At 38.9% G+C, this 20,122-nt stretch overlaps 1 protein-coding gene across 1 annotated transcript in view; it reads right to left on the bottom strand.

Moving 5' to 3' along the window:
* eys (EGF-like photoreceptor maintenance factor) overlaps positions 1-20,122 on the bottom strand; it is a 205,464-nt gene that overhangs the window by 43,505 nt on the left and 141,837 nt on the right. The window contains exon 42 of the mRNA XM_088086235.1: positions 14,515-14,665. Within this exon, the coding sequence (XP_087942361.1) occupies positions 14,515-14,665 (151 nt within the window). The remainder of the gene's footprint in view (positions 1-14,514; positions 14,666-20,122) is intronic.

A 20,122-nucleotide genomic window follows, 5' to 3' on the forward strand; every position in this document is an offset into this window, starting at 1 on the left:
TTCTGACGGAGAGACAGACAGAGCAGTCACGGTAATGAATCTGCTAATGTGACCATTGAGACTATACTATAAAAATGTATGACTGCATATACATTACACTGTATTTTTTGAGAAACTCAATGCACTGGTGGTTAGGGCTGAAAGCAATGGTGCGTTTGTATCCCACACTCCCGCCCAGCACCCAGGAGAGACAACAAAAATAGAGAACGGCTTCCACAGCTGGATTTAAATAATAAGTCCAGAAATAGGTTTGTGCTCAGTGCTGCGGTGATATTCTTTAAGTTGTTGTGTTCCTCAGCAGATATGAAACACACATAATAATACCTGTAAAAACACTCCACATAAACCACATATTGGGAAAACCAGTCAGTTGAAATTACATGATGAAGCACAAGTACATGATATGCATTTCTATTTAAAATCTATTTCACAACAATAATAATACTAAGGACTAAAATCAGCCTGCACAAACATTAGCATGAGTGAAAGTGCTCATTATGTCACTCAGGATTAATTAATGAAAAAAAATGAGGGCACAAACTAGATATACATTATAAACCTAATGAGTAGGAAGACAATTTTATCATTTGACCCTCTGTGTCTCCCCGGGGAAATATACAATTGCACTAGTCATTAATGTTGCAGCCATAATGTTAAGTAGCTGGTCTACTTGTGTCATATTCCAGCTTTGGCAAAGTCAAGTGATTGCCTCTCTCCAATTCATCACTGGCTTTATACCGGCAATATACAATAGCGGCCCCCTTTTACAGGGCTGTACATTATGCAAAGGGTTGCACACTCTGTGCCACACGCATCAACACGACTCTGCGAAGGAGCAATCTACACCATGAACTTTTGTTCCATAGGTTTATCACTGTTTGCCTGTGAACACTCTTATTTGCAAATCTGATTCTGCAAAAGTCATTCATCCATCCTTTGCGTTTGTACTGCTGTTGATGAGCGAAAGCCCCTCAGAGTCTGCTTTAATGGCCAGATGGAAACAATCAGGGCAATCGCCCTCCTGCTAATATGAAACAGCCTTCCAGGACGCCTCCCTGAGGCAATCACACGCATGAAACTTCAGGTAGGACTAATTACAGGTATGGAAATCATGAGAGCACACACACACACACACACAAATTAAGGCACAGTGAGGACTGTAAACGTGAAATGCAACCAGAAAAGACGTCTAATTCATCACCACCTTTGGGGTACCGAGTGTGTTTCTGGGGTCTTTGCCCAGTTTCTGTGGCTACAGTTACATGCAAACTAATATTCCACTATTATTCCAAACATGACAATATTCTGAATTTGATGTGGATCATGTAAACAGCAAATTAAACCTTTCTCTGAATTTACCATTTCCCTGTTTTTTTCTCCAAGGAGTCTCGAGAAATACGATAACTAAGATAAATGTACTGACGTCTTTGTGTATGCACAAGGAGGCACACTCCCATGATGATGTGTGCCTGTATGTGTATGTTTATGGTATCTCCTGACTTATTCTCTGCTGACAAAATGTATCTTCCCACCTAAATTGATTTTATTTATTTTATTTTATTTATTTATAGTTATTGGTAAACTATATCTTATGAATGGAAAGTTATGTAACCATTTTATTTTTTTCCATTTGAACTTGCGTACATGAACCAGTTCGTATTTTTTTATTTATTTTCAAAAGTTTTGTTTTATATTTTTTAGCTTTCTGTTTTTTTTAAAGTCCTCTTTTTTTTATTGTGATCTGTAACTCCTGTGTTACTATATCATATAATTTCTTAAAATGCAAATTAAAATAAATAACCAAATAAATTATTTAGCAATTTCTGATTAAGACATGGGCTATGCCAGTGCCAAGTCTTGTTCCCCCTACCTAAACCCTCAGCCCGAACCCTAATCACCGGAAGAAGCACTACGTGTTAGCAGGAGGAAAACATGACAAGGGATGACATTTCGATACAATTTTGATAGCATGTATGTGGACATGTATACAGCCCAGTTGGAAAATGTGTATCATTATGGGTTTTCACAACAGTCTGCGAGACACAGCCTCTTGTCATGGACATGTTGTACACAGACCAAAGAGCAAATAGTCTGCAGGGCTGATGAAGAGATACATAGGCAAAAGAAAAGCCCACATTTCTAGTTGGAAGGAAAAACATGGCTACATTTAAACATGGAAGAGCACGTGTCACAACACTGATCTTTTCAAGAAGGTGGTTAAAGGAATTAAAGAAGGAAGCTGCATTTGCACAATGAAACAAATCCACCACTGCTGGAAAATTTAGAAAAAATCTTATTTTGATGCAAGGAAGCAAAATGACAAGCAGTTACAGCCATTCCACATATCTAAATTTTGACATGATGAATGAAAAGTTAGGGCATGCTAATTGGAGTATGCACAGGTGCATGTAAAAGGGAATATTGGTGGAATATTCTTTTTCATGAGCCATGTTAACAGCTTAGTAGAAACATTGTCTTTTTTTGGAATAAGGGCAAAAAATGAAGATTTTGTGTATGTGATTTCAGAAAACTACGCTGTTTATTCTAAAATCATGAGAATGTAACAACATCCTAATGAAAAGACTGAATTGATTCAATATTGCAACCCATGTCTCTGTGCAGCAAAAATGGACTGTCACTGAGGTAAGAAACATCACCACATTGTGACAAAAATCCTCGCTGAGGGCATCTCTGAGGCATCGCTGAGGCACACTGGTGCTTACTACAGTAGCTTTTTATTTGGCCTGTTAATGCTGCAAAGACTGTCCCAATGAGACACAGTGAGCATGCTCACTAAGCAAACAGGATGATGTTACTTGATGAGCTCTCGTGAGCACGCTGAATGCTCCACCAAGCTAATTTACATGGATCTTGCTCTAAGGCAAAGATGACTATTTATAAAGATGACTATTTTACTTGGTCTAGTAGCTACATAGTTAGGAATACACCGCATAGCCCCACATCATCATCACACACACAGACATACAAACACAAAACCACAATGGATTTTATTACACAAACAAACATAGGAGTGAATCAGAAGAAAAAGAGGCTGGGGTTTGTCTAATGTAGAGATGAAACACTATGTAATTTCTTACTGGGCTCCCTGTGCACCATTCAGTGCCGGGTCTCCCAGGACCAACAACAGCAAATTCCCAACTTGAGGTAAACAAACAAAAACGTATGAATATTTCATTTCCTCCAAACACACACAAAACCACAATAAGGCTGTGATCATTTTTACTTACTCAATCATCATTTATGCATTTCTTCATCTGGCTAATGCTCTAATCATAAGTGATTTGTCATCCCTAACATCCTCATTTAGACCGCGTCTGCTGTGTGACTAATTCAGTGCAACTGCAAAACTGCAACTTTCCTGAGGATCGCCACTGAAATATTATCTTGCAATGTTAAGGGACCCTGCAAATATTTTCAGCACGGCACCTTTACACAGAGGTATTTGTTAAACCTGATGGTAGGTGTTTGTCTTTTACAATCTTATTTGAACGCGCCTCCTTCTCAGTCCCCTGCAGAAAATTAATAATGAGGGAGGATCATCATTAAAATATTACTATTGCATAAAACATCTGAAAGTATTGGCAACAGATGGCAGTAAAACATCATGCACTGCGCCGGTGCTCTTGCAACAGTTTTCACTGGCTGATAGGCAAAGATGCAAACATTTTTTTTTGAAGTGGCTTACTATTCTAATCATATTTCAGATTCTTACAAAAAGCAAATGATAATGTGGAACACATTGGTGGTGAATTTATAATTCGCAAGTAATTTAGTGATTTAGAGTCAAGAGTCTATTAGTCCAGGCTGTGCTCAGTGTTTCATACCTGTGAGCAGACAGAATGTAAATGGGTCACACAGCTTACATTTAAAAGGAAGATGAGTACCACCTGTTACTTTGATATTTTTTTAGCACAACAAGATGTAGTGTTATACATCAGATGTGATCGAAAAGAGAGAGGGAGAGAGAAAAAACACACATTATTAATAATCATGCATTATAATCACACCGCGGCACAGACTGCACAAGATGTCAGGAGGATCTGTTAGCTGGTTTTTCCTTAAATGCAACAAGCCCTCTATCAGCCCATAATCTACACCTACATTTACTGTGATGTCTACTCTGGGTCTGGTGCAGTGACTTTCTCACACGCAGCACTGCAGCATTTGCTGCATAATTTGTGCTGTGACTGGCAAGCCTCAATTAATTTGGGTAGCCTGTGTTCTATCATTATATCTCCAGCAATACAATTAGACAGCACACCGCAAGCCTCTTGGCATTGTGGCTCCACAAAAGAAATTCCAAGTGAGCTGGCACGGCTGCTGGTTGCTTCTTCAATGAATCCTTTATGGGATGACTTGTCAATACGATGCTGATTGATAAACATACGCTGCCTCAGATTTGGCATTGTGTCGAGAGGATGTGGATTTAAGAACAAAATGCTCAATATTTAGAACTCACTTTTCACCCAGTTGCACATATGGCATGGCACCTCCCCAAAATAAATGTTGTTTCCTCATTATTCTTCCGGCGATTAAATCCCAGTGAGGAAGTGGGAAAGGATGGCTTCTGTCCACTGTTGGTGTGGAGTTAAGAAAAAGTAATCAATGGCTGTTTACTAATTACTTTTCCAAATTGCAAAGGGGTTACTTTACCCATTACTCAGATAAACACTAATTACAGCAGCTCTTCTTTTACTTTTGAGTTTTCTATAAGCCTGTACACATGCTCATCATGTGCAGAGTAGATAGACAGACATTAAACTGCTCTCTTAGTTGTTTATAGCAGGCATGTTATTGGGCGACTTGTCTCTGACCTGAACTGAACATCAACTGAGAATGCTGAGTTTCTTGGCGTTCATTCAAACGACTCAGACTCCTCAGATGCTCTGAAATTTGCTACTACTTTGAAATTTCTTCTCACAGCACTCGTCTGTTTTCTTCCTTTTACAGAGGCTGTTGCTAGGCAACATTTCACACCCACATGTGCGTTTTTACATCAAAACAATATTCACTGGTCAGTGAATAGACTACGAAATAATACTATCGAATGTTTCATTATATTAAAGTGAAAAGTGACGGCAACATATTGCTTATTATTTATTCATGCATTATCCACAACACAGTGGTTTCTATATTTTAGATGTGCTATCCTGTGTTGTGTGTGGATTTTAGCTTTTAAAGCAAGCAGACATTGCTTCAGGAGATTTGAGACTTGGGGCAGGGTAGGCTGGCTGTATCAGAAATTTGTAATGTGATAGTTTTATTGGAACTGTACGGTACTTTTAAATAATAAGGTAATTTATACACAAAGGCGGGTTGAAAAAAGGAGCACCCCACCAATTTTACACATGAAGATGAGCGTACTTGACACCAGGAGTGCTACTCAGCCTGTGAAAACATTTGTGTAATGTGCTCTGTGGCTCTAGAGGAGCTTTTTAAAGTCTGAGAAAATATTGCTGATGAGTAAGCGGGGTTATCTCGGATTGGGCTACAGCCTTCAAATGCTCTACTGAAATTCAGTGTGGCAAACTTGGAGGTAGAGTTAGAAGTGGGTTGACAAAAGTCGCTATTGAGTTGCAACATAGGAATTGTAGGATTCAGTGTTTTTCGAGCTTGACCTTTAGGGAATCAAGTCAGAAAATCTCAGCCTCTGTTGGCTTTATGTCTGTGAGTTAAATATTATGTTTGTGTGATGCTTCAACTTTTGCAATTTTTGTGTCCCTGTTAGAAATAAGAACAACAGAAACAAATTTCTAATATTTTACTTTTGTGGCACATACTTGACATCAAAGGGGAAAAAGAGGAATTAAATGATAGATCAGTCATTGTTTTTATTATTTAAAATGACCTTACTTGTATGGTTTTCGTCATGTTTCCTCTGCCCCTGAGCCCGATTTTGTTTAATTTTAATTTAATATTGATCTGATATTAAATTCAAGTACAAATGGCACAGTCATACCAATTTTAATGGAATGTATAATGTGTTGTAATACACCCGTATGCTGGAGTTACTGTTATTTCCACCAGTATCCGTATTGTCAATTCAGGTTTTTTTTTTAGAGAGAGAGCACAAGACTGGAGGACAGTTACCTCTATGGACAGAACTGAATTAAGATGAAATCAAGGTAATTTTCTTTTTTTCGATTCAAGAATATGTTTAATGGCTGACATTTCTGAATGCTCAAAAATGTACTTTGAATGTACAAATAATAAGAAAAACAAGTGTCTGGTTGTGTGTTTTGTGTATATTTAATGCTGATGCTAAAATGGACATTAGCAAGCTAACATATCATATGACAAACACTATTGCCACAACAGTCATTTCCTTTATTCATTAGCAGATGAAAATGACAATGCCAATGTTATACTACTGAAAATATTCCATCAATGCATTTCTCTGTATGTGTTAAACCCTACTTGCATAAGAATATTAGCTGGAGACTTCAAATAATTTGCAATAATTGTAGAGGTTGTTTGTGATCCGTACATATCTGATATGTCTGTAATTTGTCATGTAAAAATTCCACTGTAAATTACCTGCCATATTTTGCAAAACCCAGAGGTCGTTTGATAATATTGGTCCCATTTGAATCCTCATGTCAGTGATTTCGAGTTATTTTTAGATTGTCTGTTTTCTATGTACCTCATTTCATGTTACACAGGCTGCCCTGGCATCCAAAGTTCTGGCAGCAATTTTGCTGTTTATCTCACTACACAGTATGGAGACACTTTCGCAAAAAAAGCAATCAGAAAGTTTCAGAAGAGTGAAATCTTGAAAGGTAATAAGATGGTTAACGTGTGATGATGTGTAGCAGGACTGGTTATGTTTGTTTAACCCACATTTAACACTGTACCTCACCGCGAGTGGTTCTGTGTGGAGAGTGGTTACAAATATCTGTGCGTTATATCCAGGTATACCAATGTTGGTAAATTCCAGTAAAATACAAACTTCACTATCCTGTGAAAATGTGACACATGAAATGCAGATGTAGGGAGTAATTTCTAAATCAGAGGAGGTCCCAGGTTGTACTAGTTCCATACAAATAGGGCTTTAGATTAAAACGTTTCCAGACCAAAATGGACCTTAGTTGAAGATTGACCCGTTAATAAAATTGGAACATTACTAATCTCACAAATAACAAATGTCTCACCATACAATGTTTTTGGAAAAGGGTGATGGTGCACATATTTTTTGGTTTGAGTGAGAGCATTTTGAATCAATTTATCATACATAAGTTAGGCACGAGGCAATTTAAGTCTGAATTATAAAAAGACATGCAATGATACTCTATCCAACACCCAAATAAGCATACAGACGAGGCATTTTGGTCCTTTTATCTCAGATGATCAAGCATTACATTGGCATTTTAGCAGCAACCAAAAAAGAAGTTTGAAAAAGTGTGAGAAAATTGCCGATTTAATGGCCAGGTATTCATGCACGGCTCCTGCTGAAACAAAAATATTTAGAGCTTTTTAAACAGAAATAATACGACAGTCTATAAAGACGTCGACATCAAACCCACGAGTTTCTAGACACAAAACCTTCTGTCATAAAAAAGAATATTCCCAGTAAGTGTGAGCCATACTTGAGACACCACTCCCATTCCTTTGACTGCAGAGAAAAAAAGCACCCACAAAAGTGGCATAAATTTGAATAATCATATCTGCCAGGGACTCTGAGTTCACCTGTGACAAGAGAAGAAATGTGATGCTGCAGAATGCTATGTGTCGTCCTTGTTGATCTTTGACTTGTGTGAGAATGAAAATTACTCCAACAGTGAATGCTATGCACAGCGGGACTCAAGCAATAATGTACATCCCCTCACAAATGACCGGGGGAGCATTTGGAGTCTGCCACTCTCAAACTTTAATCGTGGTAGCATTGGCCCCGAACATCCCTAAAGGAAAACTTAACCAACATCAAAAAACCAAGCCGACAACAAACACGTCCTCCCCAAATGAAAAATGACACAGCTTCTCCGCTGCACACTCCCCTTTGTGAAATTATATGGCAGCACAGGGCATTTCAGTATAGAGGATTTTTTTGTCTTGCTAACTTTGCAGTCTATATTGCTAGTGCTACAAATGGGTTGTAGATTTTATTGTAAAAAAGTGAAACAGAAAAAATAGGAGTCTTTTACATCTACTATCAATCTGCCTGTCCATTATGCATTCTTTCACTGGAAACACAATGCACCATAACACCATTACATTCAGAAAATTTGCATAACTATTGATAGAGCACTTGAATAAATAGCAGCTATAATATCCAACTTCCTTCAAACCAAACCTGCTGTTTCTACACAGACTGCAGTTTTAGATAGATTATACAGTGAATGTAAATTAAATGCAAAGTCTTCTGCACTCATTTTAAACAAAGGGTCTCTCCCAGTATGTTTCATGTATATGGCAGCCTGTTTGGATTGTTCTGATCATTTTAGTCAATCGCGCTCTACAAAAGGAAAATGTGATTCATTCAATTATGTTTACTGTCAGAACAGGCTGATAAACTCTTGATTAAATATTCACAATGTCTTTCATCCCTTTGTTGGGGATGATTAGCTAGATGGAGCACTGTAAGACTGTTGAACAGCGCTCCTCTGTGGCTCACAGAGAATTGCAAATAGGGCTGGGTAAAAAAAACAATCACAGCATTTAAAGGTCCCATACAGTAAAAGTCAGATTTGTATGTTTTTTTAAATTTTAAAGCAGATATAGGTACTATACAAATACTGTAAAAGTATCAAAATACTGAATCTTTGGAGAAATGCAGAGTCAGTGTTTAGAGACTGTGCCATTAAATGAGCTGTCAAGACTGATGTCTGTCTGTCTGATGTTGTGATTTCACAACTATACCACATAAAGTTAGAAACTGCCGCTACAGTGTCGTTAAGGTCATTCTTGGCTGTAATGCCAAAGACGCAGATGTGGAAAACCCAGAAGCACTGACTGATCAAGCAGACTATGCTTATTCAGGAGGATCTTAAAGAGACAGCGTTAAAATGGAGCATTTCAGATGGAGGGTGATTACAGGTATATTCAGGCAGACAGTATGAGAAAAATAAAGTGTTTTTTGGACATTAAAGCACTTAAACATGTTCTAGTGGAAACCCAAAATGAAAGAATGAACCTGAAAATTAGCATAATATGGGACCTTTAATGCTAACTTTTGGAATATACGTATATATGTATATTTTAATTCCCTTGACATATTTTACCTGAGTCGTGTTGATAATGGAGAGGGAACACTGGGGAGCTAAAACATTTGAGCAGCAGCAACACCCACTTAAGGGCTTTTGATGTCATTTAAATAAACCAACCATGCCGTTTTATGTGCTGTTTTGTCACAAACAAATATATTATTATCAAAACTACAGTGCTTAAAAGCCCAGCATGAAAATATATTAAAAAAGCAAAGTGCCTGTTTTCATACTATGGCATTGTATGTTGAACGAAGGTGTCATAGCACCTCTTCAACTAAACAGTACTGCATCAGTGCAAAAATGAAAGCAAAAGGCAAATGTTTTCTTTTCTGCAGTTCTGTGTGTCATCAGAACAGTGCCGAGATGACAATAAGATTGGTGGGTTGAAAAGAAGAGTGTGTGAGTGCTGGAAAAGGGAGGAATTAGAATAAAGAGGTAGTGGAGTCTGTGTTACAGTGACATTAGGTAGTTTGGATTTTCCTGCTTAGTTACTGGAGCTTGGATTATTTACAGTTAAAGAAAAAAAAATTCGGCATTTTTATGTAGATTTTCCACTTAGTGTTGATGGAAAATGTGGTGGATTGAAACAGTAAACTTCTCAATGCCGGCTATGTTGATCAAGAAAGCTGAGTTTACGATGTTCTTTCTTCATTTAATGCAGTCACTTGACAGTGATAGTTGGATACAAGAAGAACTACAGGCTGAATTTCACCTCGGGATAGCCAAGAGGAGTGCCCTAGACGCCGCTCAAACAGAACGTCCTTGTTCTCTTCACTTGTATAGAAAACCATCTTTGTTTCCGACAACAAAAATGGCATCCCTAAATATGAGTGCAAAACATATTATAGAGGAGGATACATTTTACAGTATTTTGGCTGCCGTGGATATTCAGCCATATTTATCTGCGTCAGAGTATAACCCTACGGCTAAACAAACGCAGCGCAGAGAAACTGAGGCTGTAGCTGCCGTGCAAGAGGATATAACTGGCTGTCGAGAGCAGGCAGTGAATGGTAGTGCTTTTGCTTATTTGCCCTCCATGCAAAAAGAAGCATGGGCAGTATTTATTGGACGCCATCGCCAAAGCCAACCCAAAGAGAGCCTGTGTGTGGGTTACTTTGTATGAAAGTTTTTCTCCTCACTTAGACGACAATGTGCTGGAGACCTTACTCAGAATGCTTATGATAATGTGAAGACTGTATTAATGATGTGAATTTAGCCATTGTGATGTCACCCATTGGTTTATGGACTACAATTTTGAAGTTCCAAGACTGAGATTACCTTCTTGGCTTTTTGGAGCCACAGGTGGCCATTTTAAGACAAGACAGTGGAGCTGTGGAGGAGATAGGTGGATCTGACTGAGAACACGAGAACACCGCCATGTTAGTGACTTGTCCAACACAAAGTAACCACACCATCAAACATACCCTGCTTTATGGCCTATTTTACTCTAAATGGGACCATAATTTACACAATGAACATCAAGCTGTATGTAAGAAGACCTGAAACTAGCGATTGAGACCATAAACTTATTAGGAAAATGTTTACTGAGGTAATGAATCAAGTGAGATGTAGGGTCTTTTTTTTGCATATAGACTTGGATACAATTAGACTTATTTTTGCAGCCAGTGGAGTCGCCCCCTGCTGGCCATTAAAAAGAATGCAGGTTTAAGGTGCTCTGGCATTGGCTTTACTTTTCAAACCCAGAAATAACCCCTTGAGAAAGACAAAACACAATCAAGACCAGCAGGGCCAAGAGGACAGGTGTTGATTGAGTGAGTATTTTTGCCACCTAACACTATGTTTTGGCCAAAAAAGTAATAACTATAGGCTAGTAGGCTAAAGGGCCGCACAATCAATTGAAATATAATCTACTGCAATATGGCCAAGTGCAATATCCAAATCACAGGAGCTATAATTTTTTCTTTAAAAGGTAATTTCTGGCACAACATACCACTATTAATGAAGCGTGTGGTGCACCAGAGATGCCCCAGCCTACAGATCATATTTGCAACTAAACAAGCTTGTTTGGTACAGTCTCCAGCAAAAATCCCATCATCATCATTTTCATATTTTTTTCAAAGGAAATGAAATACAAAATTATCTTTCCCACTGAAAAAGCAACTCAGATTACAATCTGTCAAAATAATCACAATTATTTTTGCATACTGTGCAGCCTTAGTAGGCTGGTATTAACTATGGGCAAGGCAATTGTGCACAGTGAATCACGGTACATATACGTAGGTACTGCTAACATGGCTCTGTGAACAGGAAAATTCAGCTCTTTTGGTCAATATAGCACACACTAAGAATTTCATTGCTTCAGTTGTCTACCATTACCACCAGCACTGATTGAAAGTTCACATAAAAGGTGGAAAATTTTCCTCCACGACCACTGCCTTGCCCTGCAATGCATAGCTGCTGACAGAAAGTTTGAGCAGCTGTATTCAGTGTTGCCAACCATCATCCGAGGAATGAAGGTATTCACTGCTCAAACAGGACTGGATGATGTCATGCGCTCATTTGCATATGAATAAAATTGCTGAACCGATCAAGAATAAATAGAGGAAGAGCTCAGCAGCAGGCCCTCTCTCTCATTTCTCCCACTGGCTGCGCCTGCCCCTCAGTGCCTGAGCGGTAAGCCTGTGTGTGCACTACGTAGACAGAAGATCAGCTGTGCATGGGGAAGCATTGTGATCAGACCTATTTGGATGAGACGAGCAAGTAGTGTGAATGCATGTGGATCAGGTTTAACATTTGGTACCAAATCTGTTGCCAAATGCTCAGGAGTCAACTGTTTTTTCCCGATAATCCAAAAGAGAAGCAACATTTGCTGCTTGTGGCATTTAAGAAATCATTTCACCTGGGGTGGTGTCTAAAAGAAATTTGCTAAATCTAGTGACAAGTGTGGGAAGTTGGCAGACGTAATTGCTTTTTTATTATTACATTGTCAGCTGTCTAAGCTACAACCATCTGACTCCAGCTGTGTTATTTAGTTCATGCACTGTACACAATGTTCATGGGGCTCAACATAAAAGCATTTACATGCTGAGTTATTTCTTTGTGTTTGTATCATGTTGTGCATTCAGTCTAAAGGTTTGTTGTGAGGGAACAACTTGTTAGATGTATGTCTGAGCTCAGCCTGGATCAGATGTTTTATATACAAAATATATGATTGTTTTAGCTGGGCATATTAATTTAGACATTGACACAATTTTGACAGAAAGCTTTGACAAACAAAATGTAACATTACTCTCAGTGACGGGATAATTCAATACAAGAATCAACTTCATTCTGAAATCTAAATATTTTATTATGCTTGTCATTGTTTAAGCCAATTTAAATGTACTTTAATTTTTTTAATGATACTGTTTATGAATATAATTGTGCTGCTAAGTGTAATCTAACATTTAAATATTGTGATGTGTGCACTCCACTTTAGACATTTAATTTTTTAACATTCTGGAGAGACATGCAGTTTCATGGATCGACCAATGGGTCATTGAACTTGGCTTGAACAATGCAAGTTTTTTATGTATTTATTTATTTTTTTTTTTAAGTTGAGAAGTATTTCACTATGTGCAGTGCAACACATAGGTCATAAACATTTCTAAATAAGTATAAGAAAGTGACTGGGACATTCAGAGCCTGTAAGGTTTGTCTTCTCCATGCAGTCAAGATTAGGGGGTCTCAGCCACTTATGGGTAAACGCCCACAGCCAAAAAAAGGCCAATTTTCTCAGCAGACTGAATATAGAAAACAATCTTAAATCTGTTTGTGCACTTTTTGCAAGTAATCTACAAGATGCCATGGATGGCAAAAGTTATTTGGCCCTTTTTAGACTGTCAAAACAATAAAACTACACTTAAAATAGTTACGTGTAAAATATATCCACAGCCTGACATACATTAAATAATAGCTGTTCTTACCTAGTTAAGAAAATTATTCATTGAAGTTTCCGGAAACTTGATTTGATTGCAATTCCCATCTATGATTTTCTGAAAGACTGTTGGCTGTTTAACACTGCCAATACACTAGACAATTTTCTTTGTTTCTGTGACTTTGACATTTTGACACTTGTCAGAGAGTGCACTGCTCCAGAGCTGTACAAAGATCCAGGGCATTAAAGTTTGGAAATGTCTCATGTAGTGAGCTTTCATTGCACCTCTGTATTACTGTAAAATCAATTATCTGATTAACACTGGTCAGAAAAGGCTTCACAGGGTTTTATCAAAGAGCAATGTAGGCAAGGAGACCTAAATCGAGAACAAGTCATGACCAAGAGCAGAGTGTATGAAGAATGTGACAAGACCAAGACAGAGGGGTTGAGACCAAGTCAAGACCAAAACCAAGTCAGAGCGACAACGACTCAAGACCCAGACCAGGGCAGAGTGAGAACGAGTCAAGACTTGACCAGTCAAAGTCCCACACTTAAGATAAAATGTGAAACAAACAATAAGCAAGCTTCAAAATGATTTACAAGATTCACATTCCCATAATAAACATCCACAGAAACAAATGTAGATTCCTTTTCATTGCCATATTCAATATATATATGTGTGTATGTATAAGTATACCATGAGAAATGTCTTTTAAAAAATGAGATCAAATCAAAAGGCAGTGCAAAGGTGAATTTTATCTATGGGAATTGTCCTCTGTAGTCTATAAGCACCTACAAGCTGAAATCTACAAAACAATCTTTATTCAATACCCCTTTTTGCACAGGCAATTTAGTGTTATCCTACAGCTTGTTTTGACCAATCTTGATATAATATCCAGAGTCCTCTTTGTCTGAGACAGAGAAAAGCTGAGAAAAAATGCTATCGATTTCCAAGAGGAGACCTTCAAAAGTGGTCTTGAGACCAAGACTGATCTTGAGTACAACACTGTCAAACAGACCATTCCATGCAACTTTGTGTAAAAATCAAATTGAACATAATAAGAGTTGAGAGCACAGCCACTTCTAAGGCTTTTCACACCTTAATTAAGTGATTTAGTTACTTTATAATAGCAGTGGCAGTGGAGGGAATTAAAGCAAAAAAATCTTTCTGGTTTTGATATCTGCCCTTGGTGCCTTCTCAACAGTGATGATTACTGTATTTACACTGGATACTTCTGCACATCCTACACAAACACATCGTGATTTACGTGGCCAAGGCTGATAGTCTTGTCTTTAAAATCACAGCTAATAAAATGTTCACTGCTGATTACAAAAAGGCAAGACAGTGACAATGACTTTTGCCAATACAATATCAGGGAATAGAGATGAAAGCAGGAGAGAGATATACTATACCTGATTGTGATAGACATCCATCTGTTGTTATTGATGAGCTGACCTGCTGCTGCATTCAAAACATGACTGCCACCACACCCAAGCTGAGCAATAGGGCTCCCATCTTGAAGGAACACATGGAGGAACTGATCCCCAAAGTTCTGCTCCTGAGCTGAAATGGTAAGAGAATTTGTTAAATTAAGTGTCTCTTTTTCTGTATTGCCAATTCAATACATTATGTAAGATGCATTATTTATGACATTACTTTAAGTTCTCAAGACACTGAATACAAACAATGAGTCCCCTTGGATTGTGTGTGTAATGAAATCAAAATGTTTTAACAAGCAGATGATGGAGACATGGTTAGAAAGAGAAAATGGTTGACATGAGCACTGTGATAAGTCATTATATCGTGCTCAGAGTCAATCCCAATCCATTTCTCCTACTAAGCAGCAAACAGAGGTGCAGTTGTTAGACATACCCCACTAGTAGAACCTGATAAATGTCATTGTGTTGACCACAAGGTCATGCTTGTGATTATCAATACCCAGCAAATGGAAACCAGAGGGAAGATTCCTGGCTACGAACACATACAATTGCCTAGCCGATGGTTTTTCCTTTGTTCAGACAGGAGTTTGCTAAAAGTCTAGTTCACATGGTTGTGTGCGCCACATAACATGCCAATGAGTCTCTGAGAATAATTGATGACAGAGATCTGCCCAGACCTGATGAAATCCAAAGGATCTATGGCTAAAAGGACATGCTCTGTCTGCGGATCAGAATGGTACACCTGTGATGTGAGTGTCACTGGTGCATACCGCTGCTAAGGAAAAAAGATTGGGCAAATAAAATCCGAATGGTTGTGTCAGAAAATGGATCAACATCAAGCATAAGCGTCCTGTGAGACAGAGTCTGGCCTTCTCTGAGGCACATTCACAAGTCATTTTATTCCTTCTTATATCTTTAAGACAATTTACCAGAGAACAAAGCAGGCATGGTTTATTATACTATCCAAAACTTTGGCAGAATTGCCATTTTCAGCATGTGGTTGTTAGCCTGGAGGCTGCTGTTACTGTTTCCTGTAGCAATGGGGATTTTGAAAAAGGTAACACAAAGATTGAGAGAGAAAGGCTGTCTAAATAGCCAGCCAATGGCAGGCCACAGCCACAGTCAACATCCAGTGAGCCAGACTAGATCTTGTAGAACCAGTAAGAAAGTAAACACTGAGCTCCTCCTCCTACCTATGGCCCCAAATTGATGGACCACAAAGCACACTTTGGACACCGGTGTCAGTCCTTGATGCAACAAGCTGGTCCTCTCAGAATCAAAGACTCTATCTCTGTTTGATCAAGCACTGTCCACCTGTGATGATGGTTCAAGGTACAATGCACCAGGACTAAGCTGATCCCACCTGGCTACCAGGAGAATGGTCATCAGGTGCTGTCTGTGATGCTGCAGGTCCAACCGCAGCTCAGGTTCCCATGAAACCAATGGTAGAGCCACTGCTGTGGTTCCAAAAAGACACAACACACATCATCAAGAATGATTACAACCCCTTCATCTCTATTCCCACTCCACTCCCACCTCGTCTATTTAGTGGTTGGGATAAATCAGAAGGGAAACAACTCCTCCATGTTCCAAACAGTCTTTGTTTTTAAAACAGGAAGGTAAAGGCCAGAAGCTGTTTTTGTTAGGTTGTGAGACAGGATGTCATTATTAGATACGCCACTTTAAACTCCAGGACCACAGTGGGGGGTTTCTGCTTAGTGTTTTGCAAGTGAGACAGTGCAGTGGGGGAGCGACAGACAATGGCAGCATTAATCCTCCCACACAGGCTGCGAGGGTCTTTGTGTGGGGAGGTGGAGAAAGGGTGCACTCAGGCCCTGCACTGCTGTCTATGAAGACATGAGAGGAGGACAGGCCATGTAAGAATGCAGCTCTGTAAGGGAGATAGAAAGAGAGCCTGCCACTCTTGTGCCACAGTCAGGGAAGACAAGGTTGTGGAGCAGAGGACAGACCAGGAACACCACACTGTGAGAGAGACCTTAAGTGCCTCATTGTATTCAACAAGACATATCCACAGCTGGATAAGGAAGAGTGACAGGGAGCCAAAAATCCAGAGGGAGTGACTGAGTAGGAGCACGCTTGCATGGTTGACCCTTTGGATTTCACAATGACAATAAATATTGAGGCAGGGCTCTATAAGAAGGGTAGGATGGTGTAGCTCACTGGGCTAGGACTTGGACAGAGGTGTGTGGACTGCAGACTTGACGCTTCACAATGTGTGTGCCAAATCTTTGAAGTAATGGCATGGCATGGGTGGAGGATTTGGACACCACAGGAAAGTGTTGCAAAAGCTGAGCTTGTTGTTTCAATGCTGCATGGTAACTGATATGAAAGCTCTCAACAATTCCTCCAGGATAAGAAGGTCATCCAGAAAATCCCCATCTCTTTGTTGGAGGGAGGCTATGCTTAGCTTAATATGCTGCACTCTGATAATGCATTTTCTAAGTCGACTTGGAGGTCTTCCCTGTCATAGGACTCAACAGGGATGCACTTAACAGTGCCACATTACTAACTGCTGTTGCCGAATGGACCACAGCAGGAATATCTCGTTCAAATAATCCACTGTTTCCTCATGCTTGTTCTGTAGAGGAGAGGGACTTCTACTCCCTAACAAAGTAGCAGCAGCAGAAACAAAGACAGGACCCATAGCAATAACCACTGGAGAGGAAATTATTTTTTAAAATGTTTTTATTTGCCAGCAGCATTTAGTTAAATTATATCCAATTTGACAGGAAAACCCTCCTGCTGTCATTGAGTTATTTTAGGTCTATCAATGTTGTCTTTGTATTTGAGGTTCCCCAGGGATCAATTCTTGGTCCCATGCTGTTCAGTTGGCCCAAAGCTGCCTTCAGGCCATATGATCCAGTGTCATGTTTATTATCATAGTTAGCTTATTGACACTAGTTATTTATATTCTTGTCTTTTAAAAACATAAAAATAGATGTTTTAACATGTCCATGCCACTGAATAAGTACACAGAGATACATGTTGCTTGTGCAAAACCTCAGCGACAGGAAACACAGGTCAAGAACCTGGATGTAACGCCAAGTCATGTTTGAAACACTATCAAATCTGCTAAAACATTACATTAAAACACTATTTAAAAAAAAAAACCCCAAAACCCCCCCAGAAGTGACAGTTTATCTCTCATCACACAACTATTTCCATTGCTCTGCCTAAAGAGACAGCAGGCTGATTTCGACTTATTTAAAATGCTGGGCTGTATTTAGAAGAAAGAGAAAATATGATCACATGTCACCAGTCCTAAGATTTCTGCATTTGCTTCCTAACCCTTTGTCTGCAAAACACTGCATGGCTGCTCCATATTTACACTTTTAATGTGTTTTTTTGCCTCGTGTCTAAAGGATATGCTACTGGAAATTTACTTATACATATGTACAATCAAATCAAATGAATACACAGCCCTGTGATGAATTCTAACTTGACAGATGTTATAGTGCTAAGTTTTTGTTGACATTGTATAAACTGCTGAGGTCGTAGTTAAAGGTATCTGGTGTTCCACTGCATTATACTTAGAGGTGTTTTGTTCTTTATATTCACATACATAATGAATAGGACAGAATAGTGGAAATGGCTCTGAATAAAATGCTGTCCAGTGCAAAACTATCACCAAATGTCCTGATTTCTGTGGTAAACTGCATTGGCAGAGGAACAGAGCTCCAGAGAACAGCAGAAGAGTGCACTACATTTTATCTTCCATTGAAGGGACAACAATAAAGCTGTGCAGTTTTCTTTCACTTATTTGTTATTTGATACCTCAATATTTACCTTGTAGGTTACATATGTAATTATTTGCATTTACTTCATTGCAAGGTAAACACTAACTTATCAAGTTATTTTTGGTGAATACTGTATCTTGTCATGATAAAAGGAGGGGCTACTGAAAATTTGTCATGTTCTTCTATTGCAAGCAAATATTTAGTTTGTAGTGATTCCTGCTTATTGATGCAAACAAGGCTTTATATTCCAAGCTTGTCTTCCCTGCCTCAAACTATTATTTTTAACATAATAATGTTTTTGTTTGTGGTGAGTGAGAGAGATTTTTTAAAACTATATCTCAGATGTAAGGGGAGCTTTTTCAGGAAAGCCTAAAAATGTAATGGAAACATGCATCAAACGTTGTGTTATACTGCAAAAAATATTATGACTGTCAGGGACTGTTTTTTGGCAGTGCATACATTTCTTGTGGCTGGGAGGAGGAACAACTTGAAATACAACTTGAGGTAACAAACAAGCAAAGAGGCAATGTTTAATGCTTTCATTTGATGCTTATTTTCAGTAAAGAAGGCTTATGACTCTCAAGCAGACAGAGTCTCTCCAAAGTTGTTTGTGATGCTTGTAGGAGTAGAGTGGCAGCAAATGAAGTCACCTTGAAAACTGGGAGACCTAATCTAAGATTTTCCTACTGGTGTCAACATACAATGGCCAAAAATATTTTTTGTATCAATTATTTAATTATTTTAAGGGTTGAGAAATTGAACACATTAATATAACTGCAAACCACTATTTGCTGTGTAAAGATATAATAGAGTGATGTCACGATAATGAAGTCATACCACTTCTGTGTGTGCTTCTAGCCAGCTAATTGCCACCACTTGCACTGCGCTCAAGCAGTGGTTACCGCTGATATTCGCACAGCATCATTGCGGAAGTGCCCACTCTTCTGTTCCCCCCGGTCAACACTAGCCTTCTTGTACAAAAAGACTGCGCTGTAGGGCCACTACTAAGTCCGTTACTCATACCACCTTTGCATTTCACAAGAACAAAACAATGCTGGCATTGAGTCTTTCCAGTGTGTGATTTTAGACAGCATGCTGTCATCTTTGAATCAAAAGGGAAGTGATGGACGCAACGCTTAAAACAACAGCGTTGGCCTCCAGTGTGACACATAACTTACAAGTCAGAAATGCTTCTTTAACAGTAACAAAGGTATTAACATGGTAATAACAAATATTCATCTTCTCTGTTACATAGCCACTGATCTCGTCCTCAGCTCGGAGGGTAACAAGCTCCCAAATCTCACTGTTTTCCTAATTTGCAGACATTTAGGGGCGCTGTTCTTCTTTGAGTTGGGAGCTTACTGCTACCAGCTGCTTTTTCCTGTGGTGCTGATGGTCCTGTCCTGCTGGCTGTCCTTTTTATACACAGACTATTTGGCAGTGTTACTTCCTCCAATAGCGGTTTAAAGGTGATGCAACTCTGTCCCCCCATTCCATAGTCACACCTTTTACAGCGTGGGTGTATAACAGCATGACATTCCCATGTAAAGGGACTACTGTTAGTTATGTCAGCACTGTTGCCTGCCATTGTTGAGGCCCTACACAGTGTAGTGAAGGCCCCCTTTAATTATTGCACACTATTTCACGAACATAGAGAATGTTAAACTAAACTGCAGATCACGCTTACACTAATAAACATTTTCTATACATTTGGTATTCAAAACTAAAGCATGTTTGTGTGGCTGAATGAAATGAAAAACATAATTATGCTTGGCACGTAATCATTTATCATTATTATTTCTAAAGTACCAGATTCAGCAGAG

Source organism: Plectropomus leopardus, chromosome 13, assembly GCF_026936395.1.
Source record: "Plectropomus leopardus strain MGB_pleo_1.0 chromosome 13, ASM2693639v1, whole genome shotgun sequence".
Classification (NCBI taxonomy): Eukaryota; Metazoa; Chordata; class Actinopteri; order Perciformes; family Serranidae; genus Plectropomus; species Plectropomus leopardus.